The sequence below is a fragment of the Geotrypetes seraphini genome, chromosome 3 (genome assembly GCF_902459505.1).
Source record: "Geotrypetes seraphini chromosome 3, aGeoSer1.1, whole genome shotgun sequence".
Lineage (NCBI taxonomy): Eukaryota > Metazoa > Chordata > Amphibia > Gymnophiona > Dermophiidae > Geotrypetes > Geotrypetes seraphini.
The window spans coordinates 142,642,357-142,655,461 of NC_047086.1; the positions used below are offsets into that span (position 1 = coordinate 142,642,357).

The 13,105-nt window shown below is 45.0% G+C and overlaps 1 protein-coding gene across 5 annotated transcripts in view; it reads right to left on the reverse strand.

Annotated features, from left to right (window-relative positions):
• Positions 1-2,054: 2,054 nt before the first annotated feature.
• Positions 2,055-13,105, reverse strand: part of LOC117356859 (E3 ubiquitin-protein ligase RNF19A-like) — an 89,222-nt gene continuing 78,171 nt past the window's right edge. For all 5 annotated transcript variants that reach the window (XM_033936657.1, XM_033936653.1, XM_033936655.1 and 2 more), the window contains 2 exons: positions 5,948-6,137; positions 2,055-5,557 (listed from right to left, as the gene is read on the reverse strand). In XM_033936657.1, coding sequence (XP_033792548.1) covers positions 5,368-5,557; positions 5,948-6,137 — 380 coding nt within the window. In that variant the 3' untranslated portion in view covers positions 2,055-5,367. The remainder of the gene's footprint in view (positions 5,558-5,947; positions 6,138-13,105) is intronic.

Here is a 13,105-nt window from a genome sequence, read left to right on the forward strand (position 1 = left end):
ACTGGTGTACTTATGTAGAGGATATTAATATGATCAGCAGGGCGGGTTGCAGCAATTTTATTAGATAGATGATGTGCTGAGTTAAAAAAAAAAATTTGTATGTTAATTGTAAATTGCCTAAATAAATAGTTGTTAACCATCAATTACTAGATGCTAACAACCAGTTATTAATGTTAATTAGCAACAATTAGGATCTGCTTGTGCATCTGGCTGTACACTATTCTGTAATGCTGGGTGCCTACCATATATACTCAAATATAAACTGAGATTTTTGGGCCCAAAAATGGGGTTCTCAGTTTATATTTGAGTCTACACTTGAGTACTACCCTAACTAGTTTTAAAAAAAATATCAAAATTTAAACCTACTGGGGGTCTGGCTATGGGGAATGGAGTTGCAGGTCACATGAGACAGGCAGCAGATTCTTCCAGTCATCCATTCTGTTTGCCGGCCGCCAGGAAGAGGGGGAAGTGAGGATCGGTGGTGCATCTGGATTGTGATCAGCCCTGCCTTCAGTCCTGGTCCCACGAAATCAGCTAGCAATGATGATGCCAGATGCCACGGGGGCCTTCCCTTTTACCAAGTCACTATAAGCTCTGCCAGTCTCAATCCTGCCCCTTCTGAAGTTACTTCCTGATTTTGAGAAGCGGGATCAAGATTGGCAGAACCTTAGTGATTTGGCAAGAGGGGAGGCCTTTGGGGCATCTGGCTTCATTAATGCCAGCTGGTATAGCGGGACCTGAACTGAAGGCAGGGCTGATTGAAATCCAAATGCGCCGCTGACTCCTCACCCCCCCCCCCCCCTCCTCCCAGTGGCTGCTGCAGTGGTCGCCAGGAGGAATTATCTGCCTGCCTCGTATGTTGAGCCTGTCCCGGACCCGTGACTCCATTCCCAACAGCCAGAGCCCCAGGTAGGTAGTGTTGGAAGTGGCAAAGGGAAAAGGTGATGGGGAGAGATCTTGGATGGAGGTGGAGGGAGAGAGAAAAATAGATGAGGTGTTGGAGGAAAAAGAGGATAGGATTTGTTGGATGGAGGGGCAAGACAGTAGATACTGGTTAGAAGAGTGAAAATAAAGGGAAAAGAGAAGATGCTGGAAGGGGGAGAGAGGGAAGAGTTAGCAAAAAAAACCTGGAGAATAATAGGATAGGGAAATGGAAAGCTGTAAACAGAAGCAGATAGAGATGCAGAAAAATAAATAGAGGAAAACTGAAAGGAAAAGGTTAAAGTCAGAAATGGATGTAGGAGAGGAAGTGAAGGAGAGAAGAGGCTGGAAAGAAAATTAAGAAAAGACAGAAGAAAGCAGAAACTGAAGCTGGGATAAACCTGAATAAAATGGCCAGACAACAGAGAAAAAAAGAATTGTATTTTTAATTACATGAACAGAAAATGCAGTTTTACTGTAAATATGCACTGCTTTCTTTTTATTTTCCAAAGTGTAGAGTGCTGTTTCTCTTTCTGTGGTGCTGTGGTGATTTTTATCTGCATTTATTTAGGTTTTTGGTTGCTTGTAGTTGTGTTTTCCTATATAGGGGCCTTGTTGTTAATATTAGTCTTGGGATATATGCATCACAGATATTTTTATTATGTTTAATGACTTACAAAATAGCTGATGGGGAGGGAGGGTGAGCAGTCTTTATAGATTGGCTCACCATGATAACCCAAATTTCTAACCTCAGTTTATATTTGAGTCAACCTTTTCCCCCTTTTTGGAGGAAAAAAGGATACCTCAGTTTATATTTGGATCGGTTTTTATTTGCGTATATATGATAAAAAGGGGAATGGCTACGAGTGGGTCATGGGCTTCCAAAAGGTTGCAGGCAGTGTTATAGAATATTAGGTTTCTACAACTTGGGTATTAGTATTTACACCAGGTTTCAGCAAATGTAAGTCTGATACCCAGAGTTGGGCACAGGAGCCAGCGCTAAGCATTAAGGGTGGGTGCCCTTTATAGATAAATGCTTATTGGTGATCTTTTCCAGCACACAAAGCAAAAGCCCAATTGTTCCACAGTCAAAGAACGGAGATAACAAAAGAAAAACAGACTGTGGAGAGCAATGATCTTGATGAGGCGTTTATTGTGACAAAAATAAAAGTACAAATCCAGAAATAATGTACACTAAATGAATGACTGATGTGTGATATGATCCCACATGGTCTGTGTTTCGGCAAAAATTCTTCTTCAGGGGTCTAGGTCAGTATTCACTCATTGGTGTAAAGATAAATAAATAATCTGCAGAAGTGCTTTAATTCATTCCAGTGTCTCCACGGACAAGGTTTTATTTATTTATTTTTATACCAATGAGTGAACCCCATTTTTGAGTGCAATTTATAGAATACCCCCCTTAATGCACAGAGAGGTTTAACTGAAAGTTGTACATCGGAAAGGATGCCTTACCTTGTAAAATAGATGACTGTCACATTACAGAGCACTTTTTATATTTTTCTACAGAGTGGGAGGTATGGCAGTAACTGATAGAGGCATATTCTTCCTCCCATCCTGCTTTTAACAGATACAACCTTTGGTGATGTTGTTCTATGAGTGATGGTCACTTCAGTTTACAGTTACAAACCATAGACATGACTTTCACTTATTAATTTTATTACCTAATTTTTTTTTTAATCAAAGCAGAACAGAGGGAGAGTTGGAATAAGTTGAAGGAGTGCAAGACGAAAAAAGGAGACAGATACTGTGTGCAGGGGAGGGACATAGAAAGTTTGGACATAAATTGGGGGTAATTCTATAAGGAGCTGCCTAGGTTTAGGAAGGTGCATAAATGGTGGTATTCTAGACATTTATGTGCATAAGTAAACATATGAATAAATGACCTCTTACAGAACACCGACTAGTGGATAGGTACATGTCATGATTTGATGGCATGCCTTGCCAGTGGGCATGTGCATTGGTGGAGTTCGGGTGAAACATGGGCAGAGTGCACAGGAACATGCATAAATTATAGAATTCTATCATTTACACACTTATGTGCTAATGTGTAGATGCAGGCATTTACATCTGATCTAGGCTGGTGTAAATAATCATGCCTTAATGTTGCACATTTTTAGCCATTTGCCTAGAATTCTAGAATGAAAAATAGGTGCCTAGTTTTCTTTATAGAATAAGCCTAAAATAAACACCACAACCAGTGCCTGTAGTGGGCACCCTGTTATAGAATTACCCTTATAAGGAACAAATATAATGATGTGACAGAAAGAGGGTCATTGATCAGTCCTGTCTCTAATAAAAACATTGGAGAATTATCAGAGTCCATTTGGCTGAAAAAAGTCTTCTGCTTCTGTGGTGTTTTTGGCCGATGCTTTCCCAAACTGTGGCCCTTTCCCTCTTTCTGCCTGCACACATTCATTGTTTCTTTCCACTGCTTGCTTAATTTTCTTACAGTCTTTAGTCCTTATCTGATGTCTTCTTCTCCTTCAGACTAAGCCAAAACTATTATGTAGTAATGCCAGAAAGGGTATATCAGATGATACCCGCTTTGACTGCTGTTTCTAGCTCTTTTAATATGTTGCAGAAGACATAGCCTGCATGATCCTTTAAACAGTGTCTCGCAAACTTTCCAGCCAATGATGCACTAAATCCAGTGCCCCGGCCAGAAGGCACTTGGAAGTGCGCGGAAGCCCATCCGGCCACGACCCGCTTTGGTGGAGAGATCCGGGAGGTGCAGGGAGAGGAGGAGAGTTGCCAGCCAGGAGGAGAGTCATCTGTGTCGGCTGACTTCCTTCAGGATATGCCTCTCGACGTGCGAGGCACATCCTGTAGGCAGTCAGCCGGCATGGATGACTCTCCTCACCAGTGTGTCACAGCACACCTGAAATCTCAGTAGGCACACAGTTTGTGATACACTGCTTTAAAAGAATGTGCCTTCCCTCTGAAATCTGACAACCTTTGGAGAGGGCTGATAAATTCTTCCTCTACTGAGAATCATCTTTCCTACTGCAAGAAGGTCTGCTAGATGCATACTAGTTTTCCACTTAGCAAAAGCAGCCTCAAAGGGCCCTATTCTGTAAACAGCACCTACAAAATCGGTACCATCTGCATTTCAATCATGCATAGGCGCCAAAAACAGAATCTTGGCTAAAAACCTAGGCACCAGTAATGTAGGCCAGGGTTTTACAGGCCTACATTACCGGCGCCTAAGTTTGACTAAGAATTGTGGCTAACGGCACCTAAGTTCATCTCTGCCCCCTAACCATGCCTAGTTTGACCTTAGGTGCTGATAAATGCCATGTTTAAATGCGATTCTGGTGCCTACTTTTTTATTAGGTTTTAATTGGGGGGGGGTTAACAGCATTGTCAATTACTGCACTAATTAAAACCAATTAAAGCAATTAAGTTAGGCAGCAGTAGGACACATACTGCCACCTAACTTATGATGCCGTTTCTAGAATCTGGGTCACAGTGTATTCATACATCCCAAGAAGCCAGCATTTCAAAGGAGAATCACTGAGTTACAAAGGGTTGCAGAGCTGTTTCTGCTGGAAGGTTTTCATGAATGTTGACATGATAGAATATTTTCTTGCACACTTCATGCATGGTTAAACCTTAATATAGTGGGCCCTTTCATTTTGGATTGGTTTGGTTTGGTTTGCATTCAGTTATTTTTAATTAACCTTCCTCTTTTCTTTTTCTCTACTTTACCCTTTTAATGAGTACAATTTCTGGTCTTTGAATTTTTCCACCAATCTTTTAATCTTTGTATTTTTTTTTTTCTTCCTATTTTCTTTCCTTTTGTCATTGTAGCCTGTTTTTCTGTTTCCTAATGTCTGGTCTTCTGTTACATGCTTTTGTCTCCTTTTTTTCCCCACTTACAAAGCAGACATTTTTAAAGAAATTGGCTTTTCACAGTCTCACGGCACACTGCTGCTCATTTCACAGCTAAGGAGACATATAATGTCCATCCAGAAGGTAAGATACGGAATTGAAAATGGGGCCAACACCAGTCTATTCTGATCCAGCTCTTAATAACAACTCAGTGTTCTTGCATCTTGTCTGTAGGCTCTAAGGACCTTGCATTCCATACTGAGGCAGCGTATGGTGTGTTATTGAAAACAAGGTTCAACTAGATTGCTGTGGAGGAAAGGAATGTAGAAACCTTGTATTACTTGTGGAATAGAAGCCTGACATTGTAGATTTATGAACATCCTAAACCAAATTCAGGCCTATCAAAATTCCACATAAGTGATGATGGTTTATATTAAAAAAAAAAAACCACACACAGAGGAATTTCCCTTCCCGAGCTTGAGTCATGAGGCAGAGTGAAAGTTCATGGCATAGGCTCTTTGTCTACAACGATCTTCTGTTCATGTCCTATTGCTGCTAGAGGCAAAGTTGTAAAGTGTCTGTGTGTGTCCTGTTTTACAGCCCACTGTGAGTTTCTGCTGCAGTCCCTCTGCTGGTAGTGTCACTGGAGCAAAGCTGCTCCCGCGAACATCCCAGGGACTCAACTGAAAGGCTCTGGACAGACATGATGCTTCCCAGGCTCTGCTGCCGTATTGTCTGAGGGTGTGTCTCAACCTCCACTTCCACCTCAAAGTTTATCCCTTCTCTGAAAAGAAAGACCACATGTAAATAAGTAGGCTTCTTTTAGTTTCAGTGCCCTTCAACCATCCTACCTTTTTTTATTTGAGTCTTTTATTGAAACCAAAAGATTACATCAATGACCAAAACCCAAGCAAAGCAAATGAGTGGCACTAAACAACAAAACTGGCAAACAGATTTGTAAAACCAATTGCAAAATTCAACTTTAATTTTTATAAAAATTTACAACCTCATAAGCGAACACCCCCCCACCCCTCTTCTTACCCCCCAGACATGTCCTCCCCAAACCATCCCTTCATTTTATCCTCATTTGATTCCTTCTTTCTCTTCCTCTCCCTTTCTCCTCCAGTTTCCTCCTTCCTGTTGCTCTCTCCCTGCCTCTGCTGGTCATAATCACCTGTAGGATGACTCCTGTACCTCGCTCAGCATACTGCCTGCCAGCGCCACAGTGCTCGCCGATTGATTATCCTGCTGCTTTGCACCTTCTCTGTCCTGATGACTGTAGCTGGTACTCGGCAGAGAGGCAGCTTCCTGGGTGGTGTTCTCACCCATCACAGTATTTGGAAGTGCAGACCAGAGCTCATTCACTACAAATAAGCACAGAGTATACATCTAAATAGCTTCATTTAAAAAACAGCTTCCCAAGATGAGCAAATAATAAGCACAAGATGACTTTTTTTTCGACCTGATTGTTCAAATTCACTGATTTAACTGACAGGTGCAGAATCAAATAAAGTAGAAACTAGAAGTAATATTTCTCCATCTTGGGGGAAAGGAGTGGAAGCAGCCTCAGCTATTAAACAAATGTGACCTCTGTCCTGGGACCACTCGTTTTCTCAATCTACATTTGCTCACTTGGAGCGCTGATCTCATCCCCTACCTCTAAGCTGATGACTCCCAGATCTACCTCTCTGCGCCAGATATCTCTACTGAAACCCAGACCAGAGTCTCAGCCTGCCTGTCCAACATTGTCACCTGGATGTCTCACCACCATTTAAAATTGAATATGGCTAAAAGAGAGCTGCTCATCTTTCCGCCTAAACCCACCTCTCCGCTTCCCTTGTTCTCCGCCTCTGTAGACAACACTCTCATCCTTCCTGTTTTGTCTGCTCGTAATCTAGGGGTCATCTTTGACTCCTCTCTCCTTCACTGCCCAAATACAACATATCGCTAAAACTTGCTGCTTCTTCCTCTATAATATTACCAAAATCCAACCCTTCCTCTCTAAGCACACTACCAAAACTTTTATCTACTTCCTCATCACCTTGCGCTTAGACAACTCACTACTCTCAGGCCTCAGACAGAAAATCTGGTAACCCTATCTATGATCCCCCCAGTGAGTTAAGCTCAGCTGGTAAGTCCATCCTATCTGTGCCCTTCTCTTCAACTGCCAATTCCAGACTCCGTCCCTTCTGCCTTGCTGCACCAAGGAACAAGCTGCCTGAATCCCTATGGCAGGCTCCGTCTCAGGCAATGTTAAAGTCCCAGTTAAAGGCCCAATTAAAAGCTTACTTGAGAGTGCTTTTGACTCTTAACTCCTCTCAGCTTGGGTTCTGCATCCCCAGCCCTATATGTCATGTCTGTCTATCCAAGTTAGATTGTAAGTTCTGAGCAGGGACCGTCTATAAATATAAAAATGTACAGCGTTGCTTATGCATTTCAGCACTATATAAGTAGTAGTATTTTATTTTATTTATTTAAGCATTTATATACCACTTATAGTCTAAATGGTTTACATTCAGGTACTCAAGCATTTTTCCCTATCTGTCCCGGCAGGCTCACACTTTATCTAATGTACCTGGGTCAATGGGAGATTAAGGGACTTGCCCAGGGTCACAAGGAGTAGTGTGGGATTTGAACCCACAACCTCAGGGTGCTGAAACTGTGGCTCTAACCACTGCACCACACACTCCCCATCTTGGAGGAAGGGAGTGGAAGCAGCCTCAGCTATTAAACAAAATGTGACACCTGCTGATCAGTTCAAGAAAGCACTTGTGCAGAACTACAAAGCAAACCATGCTTCTCTGGACAGGGTTTTTCAAACTTTCCTTATTGAAAAAGACAATCAGGTACACAGAGATGAGGATGGGAGCAGGAAGCTCTCTGCTAAATATACAGAACTAAGGACTATGATATCACAATGCATCCATAAATTTTACATCAAAATACAGCACCAATGTAGTTGCGTGACTGTTGATAGTCCTGGGCCTTTGGTTAAACACAGCCACTCAGGGGTTAAAGGTGAAAGGAAAATATTTACATGCAGAGAAATGATTAGCCTATTCTCTCCACAGGTCAGGAATATTAGTTCAGTGTTTTCCAAGGTGGTCCTGGAGTACCCCCTTGCCAGTCAGGTTTTCAGGATATCCACAATTAGGATTACCAGATGTCCTCCTTTCCCTGGACATGTCCTCCTTTTGAGGACATGGCCGGAGATCCGGCTGGCTTTTCAAAACCTGGCACTTTGTCCTGGTTTTGAAAGGCTTCTGGCAACGAGCGACATCGAGACGGCATCCGCGCATGCATGAATGTTGTCCGACGTTGCTCATGCAGGTCGAAGGGGGTGGGGCAGGCCTGGGGGTGGAATGGGGCAGGACCTGCTGGAATGGGGCTGAATATGGGGCTGAATATGCATGAAAGAGATTTGTACACAATGGAAGCAGTGTATGCAAATCAATCTCATGCATATTTATTGTGGATACCCTGAAAACCTGAGTGGCAAGGGGGTACTGCAGGAAACACTGTACTAGGTCATATAAATTTACTTCTTTATACTCATAAACTCTCTCTCCCATGGCCTGCTCCTGTAGGCCCATGCACATGCTTGGTTGCCTCTCCAAGCATGGAGACCATGATTGGAAGACCAATCTCCTTGTCTCTTCCTGGAATCCCCACCAGTCCAGTTTCAGTACTCCGCACTGGGTATCATTTGGCCCTGACTTCCCCAGTCACACTGACAAACAAGTTGTAAGATAAATGTATTCCACCTCAAATCTGCTTCTGCCTCTGTCACTTTTAGGTTAGTACTCTCTGCTAAGACCACCATTCTTCCCCAGGCTCTTCCTAGCTATTGCAACCCTGCTTGCCACACCTTTGGAGTCCTCTACACGCAGGGCCTCCTCACTATATTCAGCCTCTGGGCATTTAAACTCCTCTCTGCTTGTGCCCCACCCCCTAAGGTGGCTTACTCTTTGCATCAGTGAGCTAGTGCCCCCTGCTGCAAAGTGACTTAATTGCAATATCAGTGAGGGGATGTTCTTCACTATACTGTTCAACCTACTCCACACTTAAGAAGTGAGAAGAATATTCTAACCTTGAAACCAAGGCACATCCTGAAAAAGAGAATTTAAAAAATAAATTATAAAACTGAAATTCATAACATCCTGAATGGCCTGTCACATTCCAAAGGCTTTCTGTAACAGCTCCAGGAGACAAAGACAAGAAGATCCAAAGGAAGCAATTCACCAAGAATTTATACAAGAAATACCCAAAACTGCAAGAAGAAAGAGAATGGTAGCAGGAAACTACACTATTCTCTAAGATAGACATGAAATTTATGAGACAACATGGATTTACTAAGGGGAGATCCTGCCAATCCAACCTGATCAGCTTCTTTGACTGGGTAACGGGGAAGCTGGATATTGGGGAGTCCCTGGACATCGTGTACCTGGACTTTAGCAAAGCATTCGATAGCGTACCACACCGCAGGTTACTGAGCAAGATGAGTTCTATAGGATTAGGTAACACATTGACGAAATGGGTTGGGAGCTGGCTTGGAGGTAGGCTCCAAAGGGTGGTAGTGAACGGCACCCCCTCCGAAATGACAGAGGTGATTAGTGGAGTACCACAGGGCTCAGTCTTGGGCCCAATCCTATTCAACATCTTTATAAGAGACTTGGCAGAAGGGCTTCGAGGTAAAATAACATTATTCGCCGATGACACCAACTTAGTAATGTAGTGGGCAAATGCACAACAGACGAAGATTCAGTGCCCGACAACATGATGCACGACCTACTCCTACTGGAGCGATGGTCTAGGACATGGCAACTCAACTTCAATGCCAAAAAATGCAAAGTTATGCACCTGGGCAGCCAGAATCCATGCAAGTCTTATACCCTTAATGGCGAGATCCTAGCAAAAACGGTAGCAGAACGAGACTTGGGGGTAATCATCAGTGAGGACATGAAGTCTGCCAATCAAGTGGAGCAGGCTTCGTCCAAGGCAAGACAAATCATGGGCTGCATACGAAGGGGTTTCGTCAGTCGTAAAGCGGAAGTCATTATGCCATTGTATAGATCCATGGTGAGGCCTCACCTGGAATACTGTGTGCAATTCTGGAGGCCGCATTATCCAAAGGATGTGCTGAGACTGGAGTCGGTGCAAAGAATGGCCACCCGGATGGTCTCGGGACTCAAGGATCTACCATACGAAAAACGGCTTGACAAATTACAGCTATACTCGCTCGAGGAGCGCAGAGAGAGGGGGGACATAATCGAGACGTTCAAGTATCTTACGGGCCGCATCGAGGCGGAGGAAGATATCTTCTTTTTCAAGGGTCCCACGACAACAAGAGGGCATCCGTTGAAAATCAGAGGCGGGAAACTACGAGGTGACACCAGGAAATTCTTTTTCACTGAAAGAGTGGTTGATCGCTGGAATAGTCTTCCACTACAGGTGATTGAGGCTAGCAGCGTGCCTGATTTTAAGGCCAAATGGGATCGGCACATGGGATCTATTCACAGGGCAAAGGTAGGGGAGGGACATTAAGGTGGGCAGACTAGATGGGCTGTGGGCCCTTATCTGCCGTCTATTTCTATGTTTCTATGTTTCAATATCCTGAAAGCATAACAACTGAAAAAGAAGATTTGAAAAGTGATACATTAAAATGTCACCCATAACTGAAGTTTGCAGCATGCTCCCTCTATGGAAGACCATAATCAACCTCTTATTCTACATAGAAAATACATATATCTGGCACAAGACCTTCTAGAAATTATTTACTAATATCCCCCCCCCAAAAAAAAGGCTAGAACAAAGATAAATACAGATAGATCATTCTATAAACCTAGGAGTACCATAAATATATACCACAATTGAAAAGTGATGATCCAAGGACGCAAAGCCAGCCTGAGAAAAATCTGAACAACAATTTAAAACACTCAAAAAAGCTGTGACAACCAACATCAACCTTTACAGTAAACTGCCCATATCCTGAATATGAAACAACAAATGGGAAAATCTCTGCCCTGATAACTCACCACAAGGACAAGAAGACCATAGCAAAGGCCCATTCTCAGTAGAAAAACACAAAAAGCCAGATTCTAATAACAATGTTGTAAGTTAGGCAGCATTAGATGTCCTAATGCCCAATATCTTCTTTTAACTGGTTAAATTGGTGCAGTAATTGACTGAACCAATTAAAAACAAGTTAAAATGCCATTAAAAAAATGGAGCACCATTCTCCCATTTAGGGAAGCACCTTACAATGCCTAAGGCCATTATGGGCATGGTTACCGTATTTTCGCGGATATAACGCGCACCATTGTAAAACGCGCACAGGGGTATAGCGCGCAGAAATCACGATGATATGTACAAAAACTTTTCTATACCGCGCTCAGGCATATAACGCGCATGCTGCCCGACTCTCCTTTCGCCCGCCCTGACTTTCCGTGCGCTGTCCCGACTCTCCGTTCACCCCCCCTGACTTCCGTGCACTGTCCTCCCTTGAAGTCCTGTCCCCCCTTGAAGGTCTGTCCCCATCCTGAAAGCCTGATGCCCCCCCCGACGTCCGATACATCCCCCCCCCCCCGGCAGGACCACTCGCACTCTCACCCCGAAGGACCGCCGACTCCCCATGTGCCTCAGGCCGCGCCCCCAGGTGGGACCTAAGGCTCCAGGGCCTATTCTGATTGGCCCACGCGCCTTAGGCCCCACCAGTAGGCGGAGCTTTAGGACGGATGGGCCAATCCGGCCTCATTCCTTCGTTGGCTGCCTGCCGGACAGGCGGGTTTGGCTCCCGTCTGTCCGGCCAACTTCCAAAGGTACGGGGAAGGGGGGTGGGGGGGTCGTGGGGGTCGGCCAGGGGGGTCGCGGGTCGGCTGGGGGGAAGGGGGGTTTGCGTCGAGGGCAGGAGGGCCTGGGATCCCTCCTGCCCGTAATGTAGTGCGGGGTGGGGTTAGGGGGTCGCCGTGGCCAGGAGGGTTTGGGCTCCCTTCTGGCCCAACTACACAAAGGTACGGGGAAGGCGGGTGGGGGTGTCGTGGGGGTCGGCCAGGGGGGTCGCGGGTCGGCTGGGGGACGGGCGGAGGTTCTTGGGGGGGGCGGTCGTTGGAGGGAGGGGGGTTTGCGTCGAGGGCAGGAGGGCCTGGGATCCCTCCTGCCCGTAATGTAGTGCGGGGTGGGGTTAGGGGGTCGCCGGGGCCAGGAGGGTTTGGGCTCCCTCCTGGCCCGATATTGTTGGGGAGTCGGCGGTCCTTCGGGGTGAGGGTGCGAGTGGTCCTGCCGGGGGGGGGATGTATCGGACGTCGGGGAGTCGGCCGGGCAAGAGGGCTTGGGCTCCCTCTTGCTCCGATCGTGGATGCGGGTGCGGGTGGGAGCGCGTGCGAGCGGTCGTTCGGGGTGGGGGTGCGAGCGGTCCTGCTGGGGGGGTGAATCGGGCGTCGGGCGGGGTGGGAACTATGTTTAAAAACTTTTGTATACCGCACTCAGGCATATAACGCGCGAGGGGTATGCGCGGTACGTAAAATCACGTATAACGCGCGCGTTATATCCGCGAAAATACGGTAATACCAGAAGAGGCCTTAGGCGCTTTCTTTGATAAAATTCTCATGCAAGATAGGTGCCAGAAATGTATGCCTTTAAAACCTTGGCCTACATGTTCAGCACCTATGTTTTATGTAGCTTTAATTCTGCATACGGTGCAGTGTTTGGAGGCACCACCCAATAATGGCGCCATTTGCAGTATCTGGCCCAAAGTGATAAAATACCAAAGGATTACCTTGCTTCCCTAGAGATGGAATTTGGTGAATTAAAAACAAACAACCTATCAGAAAGACTGGATAAAATCTCAAAAGCTCCAAAGAAGAACTTTGAAAGATGCAAGAACAAGAATTTAAAACATTCTGAAGATTTTACCTTGACCCAAGTGTAAAGGCATTCAGGTCATATCCTCTTAAGACCTCTAGGGAAACATCTAAGAATAATAGTTCTATAATCTCAAGCTAGTAATCTTTGTTAAAACTGAGGCCAAATTTTTATAAAAGCCTTAGAGATGTGATCTTCTGAGAAACTATTTCTTTGTTGAGTAGATTCAAGTACCCAGGCAGGAGCTCTAATTGTGAGCTCTGGGTCTGCTCTCACTCCACAAGTAATCCAAGGATGGGAGTTTTGCAGGAATTGAGCTTCTCGCCTCTGGGGTGCATCACCTCTTACATTTACCGATTATCAGAATTAGGAAGTTGATACTTGACCCCCCAACCCCCACCCCTGCAAGAAGAAGCAGCTTGGCAACATGTGGGGGCCATGCCCCCCAAACCCCCAGAAGAAACAGCAGCTT